Here is a 17,195-nt window from a genome sequence, read left to right on the forward strand (position 1 = left end):
ATAGCAGCCTACCAGGCTCCCCGTCCCTGGTGTTCTCCAGGCAAGAATACTGGAGTGGGTTGCCATTTCCTTCTCCAATGCATGAAAGTGAAAGTGAAGTCGCTCAGTCGTGTCCGACTCTTAGCGACCCCATGGACTGCAGCCTACCAGGTGCCTCTGTCCATGGGATTTTCCAGGCAAGAGTACTGGAGTGGGTTGCCATGCCCCACTCCAGGGGATCTTCCCAAGCCAGGGATCGAATCCAGGTCTCCCACACTGTGGGCAGATTCTTTACCAGCTGAGCCACCAGGGAAGCCCAAGAATACTGGAGTGAGTAGCCTTTCCCTTCTCCAGGGCATCTTCCCAACCCAGGAATCAAACTGGGGTCTCCTGTGCTGCAGGCGGATTCTTTACCAGCTAAGCTACCAGGGAAGCCCTCTTATCCATTACACTGTAGTTTTTTTCCCTTAGAACTAAAGAAAGCACTTGGGTGCCTAAGGGCATCATCGACACAATGGACCTGAGTTTGAGCAAACTCTGGGAGATAGTGAAGAACAAGGAAGACTGGTGTGCTGCAGTACATGGGATCACAAAGAGTTGGACACAACTTAGTGACTGAACAACAACAGTCAACTGAATGCATCAGGTCCCTTAAGGTATTCTATACACATGGGAAAGGACCTGGGAAATCAAAATAAGAGAGCATTGCACTGAAAGCCAAGGGAAGCTCCATAGTCTCAGGTAAGAAGGAAGATCAGATGAGGTGATGACTGTTAAGTCGTTCTGATGGGCTCCTGTCTGCAGATTGCTGCCCCCAAAATGTGGAAGAAGGACCTGGCAACAGTGACAAGGATTGCATGCTGTGCTCAGGGCCAGCTGAAGTTCAAAGCCAGGGTTGTTTGATGTTTTTCAGCAATAAAAAGGAGGATGAGCAAAAAGCTGTAATTTTCCAGCTGGGAATTTTTCAGGGAAGACAGCAAAAAGAGTCAGGGTTTGAAGAAGCTCAGGGAACTAGTTTGAAAAAACATGGACTGTGGGTTAAGTCTGGGAATAAACTGTAAATGGTGAGAATGGCAATTTTTACCTAAAATAAAACTATTCACTGATTCATGTTGAGGTTTGACAGAAAACAACAAAATTCTGTAAAGCAATTATCCTTCAATTAAAAAATAAATTTAAAAAAAAGCTATTCAGTCTTAATCAGACAGAATGAATGTTACAGTCCATGTATTAGTTGATCAGATTAAGAAGGGCATCTAAAGCATTTAATACGATAGCTCTCACTGTGCTATGGATTTGATGTATCTGAAAAGTGGACTAAGTGAGTTCACAAAAGCCTTGGGATTCAGGGCACATGCCTTTGGTTGGTGTGTGAACTGGTGTAACTTTTCTGAGGTTAATTACCAATATCTGCCTATTGAAATCATGACAACTCTGTGAAACAACAATTTTACTTCTGTGAATTTGTCTTGTGGAAATTCTTACTGAAATTTTTATAAATAGAACTTCTCAGAAGGAAAGCTTTTTTTTCTTTTTTTAAAAGCATGTTTTGTAGTTGTTTGTTACATTAATTTAAATACACACACATACATACATAATTTTACAATTTCATTCAAAGTGTACTTTTAATCCTTTAATATATCTTTAGGGATAGGTATTCCTATTGAGTAAGAAATAGTTTCTGTCTACTAAGTAGAAAGAAATATTCACTAATTCCTATGTACTTTTTAAACTGAGAACAACTTGTTTTAATAAATTATTTCTCCATTGTTCTGAGAATGAGTCTATCTGTCAACCCACACTTTTTTATTAAGCATCACATGTTTGATTTTGATACATAAATTGATGATCCTTTCTTTTTTTTCTTGTCAGATGAACTTATTTGCAAAGCAGAAATAGAGACACAGAGGTAGAGAACAAACTTACAGATACTAAGAGAAGGAAGCGGGTGAGATAAATTGGGAGATTGAGACTGGCATATATACACTGCTAGGTATAGAATGGGCTTCCCTTGCGGCTCAGCTGGTAAAGAATCCACCTGCACTGTGGGAGACCTAGGTTTGATCCCTGGGTTGGGAAGATCCCCTGGAAAAGGGAAAGGCTACCCACTGCAGTATCTTGGCCTGGAGTTCCAGGACTGTGTATTGGAGTTCCTGAAATTCCATGGACTGTGTAGTCCATGGGGTCACAAAGAGTCCGATACAAGTGAGTGACTTTCATTTTCATGTAGGGAATAGATAATTAATGAGAACCTATTGTATAGCAGAAGGAACTCTACTCAGTGTTCTGTGGTGACATAAATGAGAAGAAAGTCTAAAAAATAGGGGATATACATATAAGTATAGATGATCGCACAATTGTACTCATCTCACACGCTAGCAGAGTAATGCTCAAAATTCTCCAAGCCAGGCTTCAACAGTACATGAACCATGAACTTGCAGATGTTCAAGCTGGATTTAGAAAAGGCAGAGGAACCAGAGATCAAATTGCCAACATCTATTGGATCATCGAAAAAGCAAGAGAGTTCCAGAAAAACATCTACTTCTGCTTTATTGTCTGTGCCAAAGCCTTTGACTGTGTGGATCACAGCAAACTGTGGAAAATTCTTAAAAAGATGGGAATACCAGACCACCTGACCTGCCTCCTGAGAAATCTGTATGCAGGTCAAGAAGCAACAGTTAGAACAGGACATGGAACAACAGACTGGTTCCAAATCAGGAAAGGAGTACAACAAGGCTGTATATTGTCACCCTGCTTATTTAACTTATATGATGAGTACATCATGAGAAATGCTGGACTGGATGAAGCACAAGATGGAATCAAGATTGCTGGGAGAAATATCAATAACCTCAGATATGCAGATGACACCACCCTTATGGCAGAAAGTGAAGAAGAACTAAACAGCCTCTTGATGAAAGTGAAAGAAGAGTGAAAAAGTTGGCTTAAACCTCAACATTCAGAGAACTAAGATCATGGCATCTGGTCCCATCACTTCATGGCAAATAGATGAGGAAACAATGGAAACAGTGAGAGACTTTATTTTTGGGGGCTCCAAAATCACTGCAGATGGTGACTGCAGGCGTGAAATTAGAAGACACTTGCTCCTTGGAAGAAAAGCTATGACCAACCTAGACACATATTAAAAAGCAGAGACATTATTTTGCCAACAAAGGTCTGTCTAGTCAAAGCTATGGTTTTTCCAGTAATCATGTATGGATGTGAGAGTTGGACTATAAAGAAAACTTACACCAAAGAATTGATGCTTTTAAACTGTGGTGTTGGAGAAGACTCTTGAGAGTCCCTTGGACAGCTAGGAAATCCAACCAGTCCATCCTAAAGGAAATCAGTTCGGAATATTCATTGAAAGGACTGATGCTGAAGTTGAAACTCCAATACTTTGGCCACCTGATGCAAAGAACTGACTCCTTGGAAAAGACCCTGATGCTCGGAAAGATTGAAGGCAAGAGGAGAAGGGGATGACAGAGGATGAGATGGTTGGATGGCATCACCAACTCAATGGACATGAGTTTGAGGAAACTTTGGGAGTTGGTAATGGACAGAGAGGTCTGGCGTGCTGTAGTCCATGGGGTCGCAAAGAGTTGGACACAACTGAGTGGCTGAACTGAACTGATAGCTGATTCACTTTGCTGCACAACAGAAACTAACACAATATTATAAAACAACTATACTCCAATAAATTTTTTTTCAAAAGATGAAATCATATACCTACTTGAAGTGCTCAAAACATCATTCCTCCCTAAAATGAAAAATCCTTAATCAACTTCCTTTAAAACCTCACTGTACTTGTAACTCTGCCTATACACAGACTTCTTACAAGTTCTCCTAATGAGAGAAAGGCAGAAATAGGAAACGTAAAGACAAGTTTTGCAAGTGTTCTTCTGTAGAATCTGGAATATCACCATCTTGTCCATTACGGTGAAACTATCCAAGAGAAGTTAAGTAATTTAGTTTTGCTGGATATGAACCTAGGCTGGTGGGCTTCCAAGCCTGTTACCTCATGATATAGAGTTCATTCCAAGAAATGTTGATCATGATAAAATAGCTAACTGTATTGAGAATTTGTTAGGTCAGGTACTGTTCTAAGCACTTTGCATCTATCTCTCAATAAACTTTAGTGAGTTCTCTATTGATTTATAAGGTTACACATCTATGAACTCAGTCAAACTTAGCTACTAATTAAATGCCCTTCAAATTTGCTGTGTAAAAAATGAATTGACATTCGTTTTTTTTTTTTAATCAGGTTTTTGGCCTTGAAACAAGAGACTCTTTTTTAAAAAAATCAGTAAGTATCTAGATCTTGCTCAGCTTTAAATTCTTGAGTTACTTTCAGGGCACTGAGAACACTGCAGCCCAAATATGTTAATGACGTTCTATTAGTCTCTTGAGTGACTTCTGAGCAGTACAAGCATCAACATATTTTGTGTTTTGAAACATAAATAGAACACACTGATGTTTAAATTGTAAAGTTTCATTGATTTTTTTTTTGCTCCTGTAAAATGGACTCTTTTAATCTACCTTCAATAAGGTACAGTTGTCAAGCTGATAGATATACTCAGTAAGAAGCAGTTTCACTTTCTTGAGTACAACTAAGCACTTATTTATAGAACTGAATTCTGACTACAATGGTTAAAAAAATAAAAAATAAAAATAAAAAACCTCCACTAGTATAAATTATAAAGTTATAAACAGAGATGACAAGACTTTTTAACAGTTGTCCTGTTAATAAACATAAGCTTTTGTATTCCAAATAAAGACAGCTTCTTTCTAATATTTTCTGTAATAGTCAAAGGCTAGCAAATATATTTATATATTTTTATTTCAGGATTGAAGTTTTTACCAGTGACAGTCATCTGGATTGTTTCTGAAACACAGAGGCCTGTTTCTGAATCACATGGTTTAGTTATATCTCATAACTTAGATTTTAAAATGTTAATAGTTTACTATTCAGCACTTGGGCTTTGATATATGTAAATTTTCAATTTTCAATTAGATTCAAGGTGGCAATAAATATTTTGTATAATGGTGAAAAAGTCCAGGACTGAGTTACATATTTAAAAAACAGAATGTACATAAAGGAAAGAAGAAATGTTGGGAGAGGGATGAGTGTTTTAAAGCCATCAAACCACATTACAAATATTACTATTTCCTGAACCTCACAATTCAAAGATGAGATTACTTGCATTTTTTCATTGTAGAAGTACACAATATAAAACTGTCAGTGACTAACATAAACACACTACTATGTATAAACTAAACAACAAGGACCTACTGTATAGCCAAGGGAACTATATTCAATATCTTGTATTAATAATAACCTATAATGGAAAAGAATCTGAAAAAGAAAGTATATATATATAACTGAATCACTTTGCTGTACACCTGAAACTCACACATTATAAATTAACTATACTTCAATTAAAAAAAATAAAACTGTCAACAACTGAAATATGGGCATGAAAATAAATAAAATACAATTTTAAGCTTTTTCACAATTTTATAAGACATTTCAAAGTTTGTTATGTTTATATTTATGCATATAGATATATATACTATGTAATTTTATTTTTTCATATGTGAACAGTGCACAGATTGTTAACTAGTATAGAGATCAGGTTAATTTAGGCTTGTTTCTGATTAGTTAAGTTATTTAGAATATGATATATGGCTTAGTTCAGACCACATCTGACTTGCCACATATTTTTGTTAATAAAATTTTATTGGGACCCAGTCATGTCCATTCATTTACACAGTGTCTGTGGCTGCTTTCCTTCAGAATTGAGTAGTTGGAGCAGAGACCCTATGGCGTGCAAAACCAAAAATATTTACTGTCTGTCCCTTTACAGAAGAAAATTTGCTGACCTCTGTGTTTGATGAATGAGTCAGATGGTGAGCTAAATATTACACTTGGTATTACAATAAGTGTTTTACGTACAGGAATTCCCTCTTCTGCGTTTTGACTAATGTGTCTAAAATAGAATATAAGACTGGCCAAGATAGCCTAAATGTCCATATTAGTATGTGCATATTATATCTACCCATAGCAAATGTTTTGTATGACCTTGTTATAGCTGATTTATATATATACGTGTATATATATATATATATCTCATATATATGTAAACTCAGTATTTGTAACCTATTTCAAGGTCTCATGGCTCCTCTGAAATTGTGATCTCTTAGACTTTATTCAAGTCTGAGCCACTCACATGATTTTCAACACTTTGCATCATACTTCTTTTGGCTATGAGATAAAACAAATTTCATGGGAAGTTGTATTATAGTACTAAATGGCATTAAGAAGTAGAGGGAAAATAAATAGTCCACTCTCTTTGCCTTAATAGCTTTGTTTTTAGTCCTTAGTGCTTGAAATATAAAAGCATTGTATTGTTTATGGAAACCTAAAAGAAACCATGGTAACTATGGCATCACTGATTCAATGGACACAAGTTTGAGCCAACTTAGGGAGATAGTGAAGGACAGGGAAGGCTGGCGTGCAGCAGTTCATAGGGTCACAAAGAGTTGGACATGATTTAGCAACTGAACAACAGTAACAACTTATTGAGTCTCCAACATGTCAGGCCCTATTAGGTACTCTGCACACATCATCTCATTTCATCCACATAAGCTTGAAAAATATGTTGGTGTATTATGCCTGTTTTACATGAGGGCATGAAGGCTTAATTAAGACACTTGTCCAGGATCACACAAACAGTAATCGACAGAGCAAGGATTCACACATTGAACTGTCAGATTACAAAATCAGGACTCTTAATCTTACCATTAAATAACAGATGTTAGTATTTATGCACTTCAAAATACCTTTACATGTCTTTTAACACGATAAGACAACCAAGTCAGAGAATATAACGGAATTACCTGGTAAACTGACATCTTCGTTTGCCCTCATTGGCAAACCTCCTTGGGAGTATCGTTTCCTGCTGTCGTTTCTTCCTTCTTGGCTCATCTCCCTTTTCCATTCCCCAACACTTACCAATCTACATACATTGAGGTGAGTCAGGAAGTCCTGCTTCAGGGGTCTCAAGTGTCTCATTCTATTTATAATCCTCAGCTTATAGACACTTTCCAGCTTTGAAGCCATTAAACAAGAGAAGATGTTGCTATTTCTATTGTGGAAGGCACTAGTTTGGAAGGTGATTTATTACAAATGGGCAGAGATATCTGACTGATGGAAAAAGACAATCATAGCGCTGAGTTTATAAGCCTACTGACTACCACGAGTCCTGGTAGCTAGTGTACTATGCCAGTGTAAAGGAGAGTGTCTGAGGAGGTGGTGAACTCCTCTAGTTTAATCTGGCTTTTGACTAGAAGACTCAGTTACAAAGATGGGCAGACATTTGGAAATGTTTCTTATGGTGTGCATTTGGGCAATGAATACAGAGATGGATAAGGAGTGTTTCCTGTGATGAATTCCCTATTTTGAGATCTCAAAAGCAAATGGAATTAAATTCTTTCTTCCTTAGTTCACTTACTTGAGAAATGGTACCATGACTTTATTACGTATAATGCCTCTTATATTTTTAAGTACTAGAGTTTACTCCAGGAATGCATGGATGGTTCTGTAGTTTAAAAATTATTAATATTATTTTATCTAGGGATCAAGTGGGGTAGCAGCCTAAAATATCAATATGCATTATACTTAGTGGATGAACAACACCAGAGGCATCCTAATACAGAAAAACATAGCAAAAATACCTATCACTACTATTATTTAACTACTATTTAATATTGTACTAGAAATATTGGCTAGTACAATTAAGCAAGAGAAGGAATGTAGAGGGGAAAAGCCTGGAAACAACAAGATAAAATGATCACTATCTGTAGATGAAACATGATCGTAAACCTAAAACCTCAAAGAGAATCACTGCTGCTGCTGCTGCTGCTAAGTTGCTTCAGTCGTGGCCGACTCTGTGCGACCCCATAGACAGAAGCTCACCAGGTTCCCCCGTCCCTGGGATTCTCCAGGCAAGAACACTGGAGTGGGTTGCCATTTCCTTCTCCAATGCATGAAAGTGAAAAGTGAAAGTGAAGTCGCTCAGTCGTGTCCGACTCTCAGCGACCCCATGGACTGCAGCCTACCAGGCTCCTCCATCCATGGGATTTTCCAGGCAACAATACTGGAGTGGGGTGCCACTGCCTTCTCTGGCAAATAATAAGAGACTTTGGTAAAATGGTGGAGTGTAATAAAATCCTAATTTAATGAAGAACACCTAACATCTATATTGAACTAGTATCATTGACACACCTGTTGATAATGGTTTCTACTGAGGAATAAACACAAAACTGTTTTGTTTGGATTTTCTGAAAAATCCTCAAGCAGTTGTCCTCAAATCACCCAACGAAATCTTCCTAAACCAAAACAGAGTCTATGATAAGCTAATTAAGCAATTTTTTCTAAGCAGCCTATTAAAAAAACTCCATGAAATTTTTGGTATTTTTATCATGTGAGGACTACCTTGGCTTGTTCCCTCCCCTATAATAGTGGTCCTACCCGAAACTTTTCAGTTTATGTGAATAGGGTCTTTTGAGCATTTTCAAAGAAAAAGCAACTTTCTAGGCAAGGTTGTTGCAGCTATTTCAATAATCATTGTGCATATGTCTGCTTTAATAATACTTTAAATCAGATGATGCTGACCCAGTTAGAGCTAAGGATTAAAGAAATCTGCTTAGAACTGAATTGGATCCACTAGAGCAACTGCCAAGAGAAATGCATTCCACAGAATGCCCTTCAGAGAACCTCTCATTAGCCGGACTGCAAACCTTTGATTTCTTTTCACTTGATATACAACTGCCTAGAATTCACTTAAACATGGATGTAATATATGTTCATTTATGTTCACAGCATAGTGGTCTAGTCTTCCACTTTTTTCGTGGGCAAAATATGTAGTCTTATGCAGAAATTAGTTATTTGCAGTTCTACCTTAAAATATAAAAATCATATAATTTTAATACAAATTGTATACTCTAGGTATACCTTTTATGTAATTTTAATACAACTTCAAAATACGTCAGATTCTGAAGATGTTAAAGCACTGCCTTTTAAACTAGAAGCACTTTTTCTAACTATAAACCTTTAATTTGAAATTCACACACAAAACAAAACAACAGTAACAACAGCAGAGTGTATTATTCCTTGCTTCAACCAGATGTAATAGAACCTGCCCAGAGAAATTTCTGTGCTTTCCCTAACCTCTGACAATGTTGCATTTATCCTTCCATCTGTACATTTGTTTCTACCTCCGACTTGATGCTATCTACCACTATTGTGTTTTGTCTAATATGTATCCTTACTACTTGTCCTATAACAGATGTATTTACATCAATATTACCTATTGTAGACTAAAATTCTTGGATGGTAGGATTTTTAACACCACAGCTTTGAACCTTGGCTCTTCATTAAGATCACCTGGGAGGTTTATACATTCTGTCCCAAGGATATTACTCCTGATGAATCAGTAGATGTTGGGTGGGCCCCATATTTAAGTATTTTTAAAAAGTGTTATAGGTAATTCTGACACATAGATAAGAGTTAGGAGGCACTCTTTTTAATATTACTCATAATTCTATCCATTGCATCCAGCATAACTCACCCATAGACAACCCTCAAAAACTGCTTATGACACAAACCCTTTTGAGTCAGGTCCCAACAAGGGTCCTCCTGCCCTGTGTCACTCATACCAATAGAAGGAGACCGAGTTCAGTTTGGAAGCAAAGGAAAGCTTTGTTCTCCTTCTTTTTTAAAATATTTATTTATTTGGCTATGGTGGTTGTGTCATGCCTCACTTGTGGCATGCCATTTCTTTCTTGCAGTAAGCGGGAACTTTAGTTGCAGTGTGCAGGATCTTTTTCAATTGTGGCACGCAAACGCTTAGTTGAAGCATGTGGCATCTAGTTCCCTGACCAGGGATCAACCTTCACCCCCTGCATTGAAAGCCTAGTGTCCTAGCCACTGGACCACCAGTGAAGTCCCAAGCTTTTATCAAAGACTGGAGAGGTGCAAGGTCTCACTCTAGTGTATATGCTCTCCAGAAAGACCGTTGGCTCTGCTGCTTTATAGGATTCTCCTTAGCTGGCGGGTGGGGGGTGGGGGGTGGTGGTGATGGTGGTGCGGGGAGGGGGGTGATGGTGGTGCGGGGGAGGGGAGACCGGTGGCGTTCCTGCTGGTCCGGCGCAGGCGTGTTGCTCACGGCACGCACTCCAGATCGTCGCCCTGCCAGGCGCAGGGTCTCTGCACTCGGCCCGTCGCCCTGCCAGGCGCAGGGTCTCTGCACTCGGCCCGCAGCGGCCACCGCCATCTTGAATTGAAGTGTCATGTGTACATACCTACAGAGCTGTGTCTGACGCAGCGATTTTGCACTTGGAACACTGGCCTGAAGCGAGCCTCTGCATGCAGTACCCGATGAGCAAGTGAAAGTAGACGAAGCTCAAAGAAAAAACAAAAGGTTAGACTTTATTACCCAGGTTCTATTTTTATTTCCTGACAGTTGTTAACGGTTGTTGCCGCCTCTGCCGTTTGTCCTGCTCCTCATTTGCGAGGGGTGCTGAGAGGCACAGGTCCATTTTCTATAACGACTTTTTGCTGCTTTGGGCATCATTAACCCGGTTGGAGGAGCAGAACTTCTCCCCAGCTACCCTTGACTGTCACCAGACCTCAGTTCTGATGTTCCTATCTCTGAGCAATCATCAGTTGTCTAATCTTTCGGAGACAAAGGGCACCAGACAATTTAAGACACATGGCCTAAATATTAGTAAGAGAATAATGGTCACATGTCAAATTTTTCCTGAAAGTGAAGATGTCTAGGTCTTTTACCCATAGGCAAAAGTGTGCTCTGATGACAAGGCTCACTGCCGTGGCCCGAATCTCCCCAAGTCACACTTTTCTTGTTTTCCAGAAGAGAAATTTCAGGTCAGAGAGAAATTCTATGAGTAGTCAAGGAGGTTCATTGCCCCAGGTTGTATCTCTGGAGGTTTGGGTTTGCGGGCCCTCTTCACCTGAATGTGACGTACCCACAGAGTGATCCCTGCAACTGCAGGGCAGAATGGGTGGTTAGGATCACTAAGCAGGATCTGTTCCACATAGGAGTGAGCTGATCTTGTGAGCTGCTGGTTTTTCAGGTTTTTAGATAAACCCAGTTTCCTGGTCGGGTGCGGGCAGCATCTGGTTACTATATACCATGAGGGCTTTCATGGTTTCTCCTACCTGGAGGGCACACTTCAGTTTCTCTGTTTCAGCTAAGGAGGTCAAGGGGATAAGAGGGTTAAGGTATCCCTTCTATCAGGCTTAGGGAATGGGTCTACCATACATGAGTTCACATGCACTTCACTTTAACTTATTCCTTGGTGCTAACCACATGCAGAGCAGGGCTGTCAGGAGCAACTTAATGCAATTTTCTTGAGTCTCCTGACCTAGTGTGGCTGACGCTCTTGTCAAAGTCTGATTGAATCTCTACTTTACCTGACAATTGGGGTCTCCAGACTGAGGTCAAGGTCCATTTTTATGCCCAGGGCACTCATAATCCCCTTCATCACTTGAGACACAAATGCTAGACCATTACTGCTTTGGAGGGATATTGGGAACCCAAGCCTGGGGATTATTTCTTTTAGTAACGCCTTAGGCATTTCAGCTGCCATTTTGGTTCTAGCACAGAATACTTGTATCCACCCAGAAAATGTGTCTACTAGCACCCCAGGTGGCACTAGTGGTAAAGAACCCACCTATCAATGCCGGAGACATAAGAAACACAGGTTGGACCCCTGGGTCAGGAAGATCCGCTGGAGGAGGGCATGGCAACCCACTCCAGTATTCTTGCCTGGAGAATCCCTTGGACAGAAGAGCCTGGAGGGCTACAGTCCATGGTGTCGTGAAGAGTCAGACACAACTGAAGCGCCTTAGCACATTCACACAGCACCAAGAGAAATCTGAAATTTTCTGGTACTTGGCAATGACAGTGACATGTCTTGGCATGACAGTGAAATCAATCTACCAGTCTTCTCCAGGATATGTCCCCCTGGTCTGAATGGGCCTTATCTGGAGGCCTCTGAGGAGTCTGGTTTTGAGGTTGTTCATTGCACAGGTGGGACAAATCTCAACTATTTGACTGATAATATTTTTCATGTCAGGAGTTACCATGACTTCAACTAACCAGTTATAAAGGGCTTGCCTCGCATAGTGAGTTCCTTGATGAGTCTCCCTGATGGCTTGACAAGCTGCACTTTGGGGAAAGAAATATTGCCCATGTTCATTAACTAGTCACCCGTGGCCTCCTAGATCTCCACTGAAGCCCTGCTTCAGATATCTAATTCTTGCTTTGTGTAGATAGGGGAGTAATTGGATGTATCTGGCCTGCTGGGTATGAGGAGAAATTGCCAAGTTACTGGTTCCAGGGCCCACCCTTTTGGCAGTTGTGTCTACCTTTTGTTTTCCCCTAATTACCTCCCTATCCTCTTTTGGTGACTCCTCCCCATCTCTCTTTTGCTACCACCTTTTGGGGAAGCTATACTCCTTCCACAGAAGTTACTATGTATCCCACTGAGCACAGATGTCTCCGCAGTAAAGAATCCACCTGCCAAGCAGGAGACCTGGGTTCAATCCCTGGGTTGGGAAGATCCCCTGGAGAAGGAAATGACAATCCACTCCAGTATTCTTGCCTGGAGAATCCTATGGACACAGGAGCCTGGCAGGCTATAGTCCATGGGGTAGTAAAGAGTCTGACACAAATGAACAACTTAACAGCAACAGCAGCATAGTGCTTCCAAGAGCTTCAATATGCTTAAGACACGTTTCACCTGTTTATTCTCCACAGTAAGTATACCCCCTTTCTTTCCAAATAGCCCTGTGTCCATGTAGGATGCCAGGTGCATATTGGGAATCTGTGTAAACATCTAAGATCATCCCTGCCCTGAGCTCTGTGGCTCAGATGAGGGCTATCAGCTCAGCCTTCAGGGCAGAAGTCCCAGGGGTAGGCATCTGGTTTCTATGACATGGGTCTGGGAAGTTACTTTGTATCCCACCAGCTTTTTCCTCTCCTGTGAAAGTGCTCCCACCTGTCAACCATTCTTCTTTGGCATTGGGAGAGGCTCACTTCTTAGGTTAGAGTGACTAGAGTAGGTTGTTTTATGGAGTCATCCTCCAGGGAGAGCAGAGTGGCGGGATTTAGCATGTAACAGGTATTTATGGCAGCCATTGGACTATTTACAAGTCCAACATGAATTTATATCTATCTTCTGAGGAATAGCCATTCTGTTCCCTTAGACCATACTAAGGCCTGAACCCGGTGTGGAGTCCATATAGTGATTGGCTGACCAAACATCAACTTTTCAGCCTCCTTTAGCTGCTACTGGATTTCCCTGGTGGCTCAGTGGTAAAGAATCTGCCTGCCAACACAGTAGATGCGAGTTCGATCTCTGGGTTGGGAAGATCCCCTGGAGAAGGAAATGGCAATCCTCTCCAGTATTCTTGCCGGGGAAATTCCATGGACAGAGGAGCCTGGTGGGCTACAGTCCACAGGGCTGCAAAAATCGGATACAACTTAGCAACTACACAAGTAGCTGCTACAGCCCTTCTCTCATGAATGTAAAGGTTGAAATGATTAGCTAAATCTGGGAGGGCCAGGGCATGGGTCCGAAATAATTGTTTTTTCAATTCTTTAAGGGCCCTTTTAGCTTTCTGAATTCCAGGGATCTGGATTCAAAGGGATCATCATCTTTCAACTTTTCATATAGAGGCCTAGATCATACTTAAGGATCCAGATGTGGCAAAACCTGGCCATCCCCAGGAAACCCCAAAGCTGTCTTCTAGTTTTAGAAGGGGTGAGGCTGCTAATGGCTTGTGACTCTGGGGCTAATGGAGTACAGAAGAAGGCATCTTTTAAATCTACTACAGAATACCAGGTCCTGGTGGACAGTAGAGTGACCAGCAGGGCATAGGGATTAGGGACTACTGGATGCATTTTCTCAGTTGCTTCATTGACAGCCCTGAGGGAGAATGAGGATATTACAGCCTGATTGGTATGGTCTAACGAAGCCCTGGTCAATTAGACCCTGTATAACGGGGGTGATGCCCAATAAGGCCTCCCAATGGAGAGGGTACTGTTTGCCATTGAGTCATGTATGTCAGGGTTTTATATGGACTATCACAGGACTAGCTTTTATAGTTCATCCCACCAGTCCCTGGGCACAGACCTCAGGATTTACTCTGGAGAGATTGATTTATTCTGTCTGGGGAGGTTTATCTTTAGCCATTAATATTATCATCTTGTGCCCTTTGTCTAAGGGGATGCCAGTCTCCAGTTTGTCTCCCAATATGTGGATAGTAACCCCAAATTTATGCAAGACACCTCTTCCTAGCAGGGGTATAGGCATTCAGGGACATACAGGAAGGAATGAGTGATGTGTGTTGATCCAATTAACATTCTAAAGGTTCTATGAATGCCCATTCTTAGACCTTCCCTGTTATCCCCCCGATTGTTTTATAACTCTCGTCACTGAGGTTGCCTGATCTGGTGTTCAGAACCGAATAAGTGGCACTGGTGTTGACTAAGAATTCATCTGTTTTTCCCATTATGTCCAGCATCAGCCAGGGCTCCTCAGGGTTCAGTTGGAATGCCAGCCTAAGAGTCTCCTGGCCCCATCATTCTTTATCTTTGTTGACTATCTACCTTCAAGGGTAGTGGTTGGGATCTGCCATTTCTGTCCTCCTTCAGGAGTGGCAAGGGCTTTCTTGTCCCTCTTATTTACGTATGGCAAAGATTGGATCCTAGTTTCCTTGGCTTGCTTAGCCCTCAGTGGGGCCCTGGGGTCACTCACAGGAGTTGAGAGTCTCCGTTGGTGGTTAGTCCAGATTCCTGACATTGAAAGGCAACAGCCAGTAGGTGGGCTTGCCTCTGGGCCTTTTTATCCTCTGACTTCTCCTCCTCTATGAAAAGTGAAAGTGCAAGTCACTCAGTCGTGTCCAACTCTTTGCAACCCCATGGAATTCTCTAGGCCAGAGTACTGGAGTGGGTAGCCTTTCTCTTCTCCAGGGGAATCTTCCAACGCAGGGATCAAACCCAGGTCTCCCGCATTGCAGGCAATTCTTTACCAGCTGAGCCACAGGGAAGCCCAAGAATACTGGAGTGGGCTAGAAATAGAGAATTCCTCCTCTGTATCTCAGTTGTTAAACACCTGGTAGGCAGTCTTGATCAGGCAAGTGATAGGGGTGTCTGGGTTATTTCCAGTTTCTCAAGTTTATGTGCTTTGGGAAATGAAATATAACCTCGGGATTGCATTTGCTTCCAATGAAGGAAGCGTTGGTGATGCTATGGATTTGGAGGATCCCCTGAGGCCCTTTAGGAATGCCAAAGGGTTTTTTCCATTGGCTCCTGATTGATTTCCTTTATCTTGTTCCAATTGACAGGATTTTTCCAGGATTCCCTTTAGGATCACATTTTTATGGTGGGTCAGACTCTGTCTTCCATTTCTTTCTTCCTTATCTCAGTGGTCCCAGGTAAGTTCATTATCTGGGATCACTTGATTCGCTGGTCTGAAAATAGCATGACCAGCATTGTTTCTGTTCTCTTTGTCTGCTTCCTCTCAGGTTTTTGAGAAGACTGTGGCCTCTTCTTCCCCTCTTAGGAGTAAGTTGAGGAGTGTCTAGATGTTAGCCCACTTATCGTGGGGTGATGGATTTGAAAGATTCCCCTAATCACATTCAGGAACCCCTCTGGATCTTCTCTCAATGACTTCCTGTGACTTTTCCAGTTATATAGATCAGAAATGATAAATGGAATGTATACCCAGATAAACCCTCCTTCTCTATCAGGGACATCCTCAAATGCAGTACTTTTCCTGGTAATTAGCCCTGCTTCGTGTACTTGCTGGACCGGGTTCTGGGGGATTTGGGCCTGTAGCCCAAATCTCGATATATGAAGGGAAGAGTTTTGGGAGGGAGTAGTAGAAAGAGGATTAGAAAAGAGATCAAGAAGGTCCTCAGGGAGAGGGTCAAGGACTGGTATTACCTCAGTGGAAGAGAGTCCACATTCCTTTTGAAGGTCTTTATTCTAAGGCTATGAAAAACTGGACATAGGGAATTCATCCTATTTCTTTTGTCTCTGACATAACAGGTCCAATTGTAAAATAATGTTGTAATTTAGAGACTTATCAGCAAGCCAGCTCCCAGCCAGTGTTTGGGGCCAGGCTGTATTACATGATTCATAGCTCAGGAAATTTTGGGAAGCAGCACCAACTATTAATGGTTTCCTCAAAAGATCACAACAGAGGGTCCAAATGGTGTGGACTGTGATATAACTGGAGGTCCCTCTTGAGTTTGTAACGATCTGTACTTGGGTCAGAACATTCCTCAGAAGTTTAAATGGGACTAACTGCCCAGATCACTGAGGCAGGTGGTATTCTGTGCTGATAACAGGAGGAGTGCCCATGGAACGCCAGTCAAGAATCACCCAATTTGCCTCATAAGCAGAATAGGGAGAAGAGATTGAGGGTGGGTGTTCCCTGTTCTTGCCAGTAGCTCACAGGGCTTCCTGATCATGGGATTCCTGGTTCTGCGAGTGACTCACATGCTCACCAGCCCACTTCAGAGAAACTAGCACTGCCTGGAACAGGTCAAGTCACAGTCCCATACCTACCTTGGGACACTTTCACCTTTGAGCATTGGATTGAGTGTCCTCATTCTGAGTTAGCAGGTGGTCCTTATTACCTACTCCCTTTTCCAGTCTCACCTCTTGGCTCACAGGGCTGGCCAATTTCCTTAACCAAACCAAAAGTGATAATGGAGAATGCTACTGTTGATCCCCCGAGTTTGGCAAAGAAGCAGAAAGCCCAGGGCAGCCACTATTGCCTTGTAGAGAGGTCAAGAGGACAGCATTACTGGCAAAGCAGCAGGCAAGACTGTCATGGTTCCCTCTCATCCACAGGTTCCCTTTGTCCCTGGGCTTCTGATATCGTGAAAGACCAGCCAGAGGCAGTAGACAGACAGGTGTGAGGTTTCAATCTCCAATCCCCAATGATTCCATATTATGATCCCCTCAAGGGGGGCACAGTCCAGATTGCTCTGGGAGCTACACTGTGTGTGTACCATATTGAAATGCTGGGTTGCTGGGCTGAGTTGCTTTGAATTTGGCTGAAGGCTGTCACTGTTCTACCCCATCAGGGTATACTCAACATGAGTCAGTCATCCTCAT

At 41.6% G+C, this 17,195-nt stretch overlaps 1 protein-coding gene across 14 annotated transcripts in view; it reads left to right on the plus strand.

Annotated features, from left to right (window-relative positions):
• The window catches only part of ABCA4 (ATP binding cassette subfamily A member 4), a 174,195-nt gene that overhangs the window by 383 nt on the left and 156,617 nt on the right, over positions 1-17,195 (plus strand). For 13 of the 14 annotated variants that reach the window (XM_081486253.1, XM_081486252.1, XM_081486255.1 and 10 more), the window contains exon 1: positions 10,306-10,460. Coding sequence is in view for 1 of the 14 variants with exons in the window: in XM_081486239.1 (XP_081342365.1) it covers positions 4,241-4,282 (42 nt within the window). In the remaining 13 variants the exon portion in view is untranslated. Of the gene's footprint in view, positions 1-4,240; positions 4,283-10,305; positions 10,461-17,195 lie in introns of those variants that run through there. The other variant, XM_081486239.1, reaches the window with a different exon arrangement.

Source organism: Giraffa tippelskirchi, chromosome 5, assembly GCF_054371585.1.
Source record: "Giraffa tippelskirchi isolate mGirTip1 chromosome 5, T2T-mGirTip1v1.2.pri, whole genome shotgun sequence".
Lineage (NCBI taxonomy): Eukaryota > Metazoa > Chordata > Mammalia > Artiodactyla > Giraffidae > Giraffa > Giraffa tippelskirchi.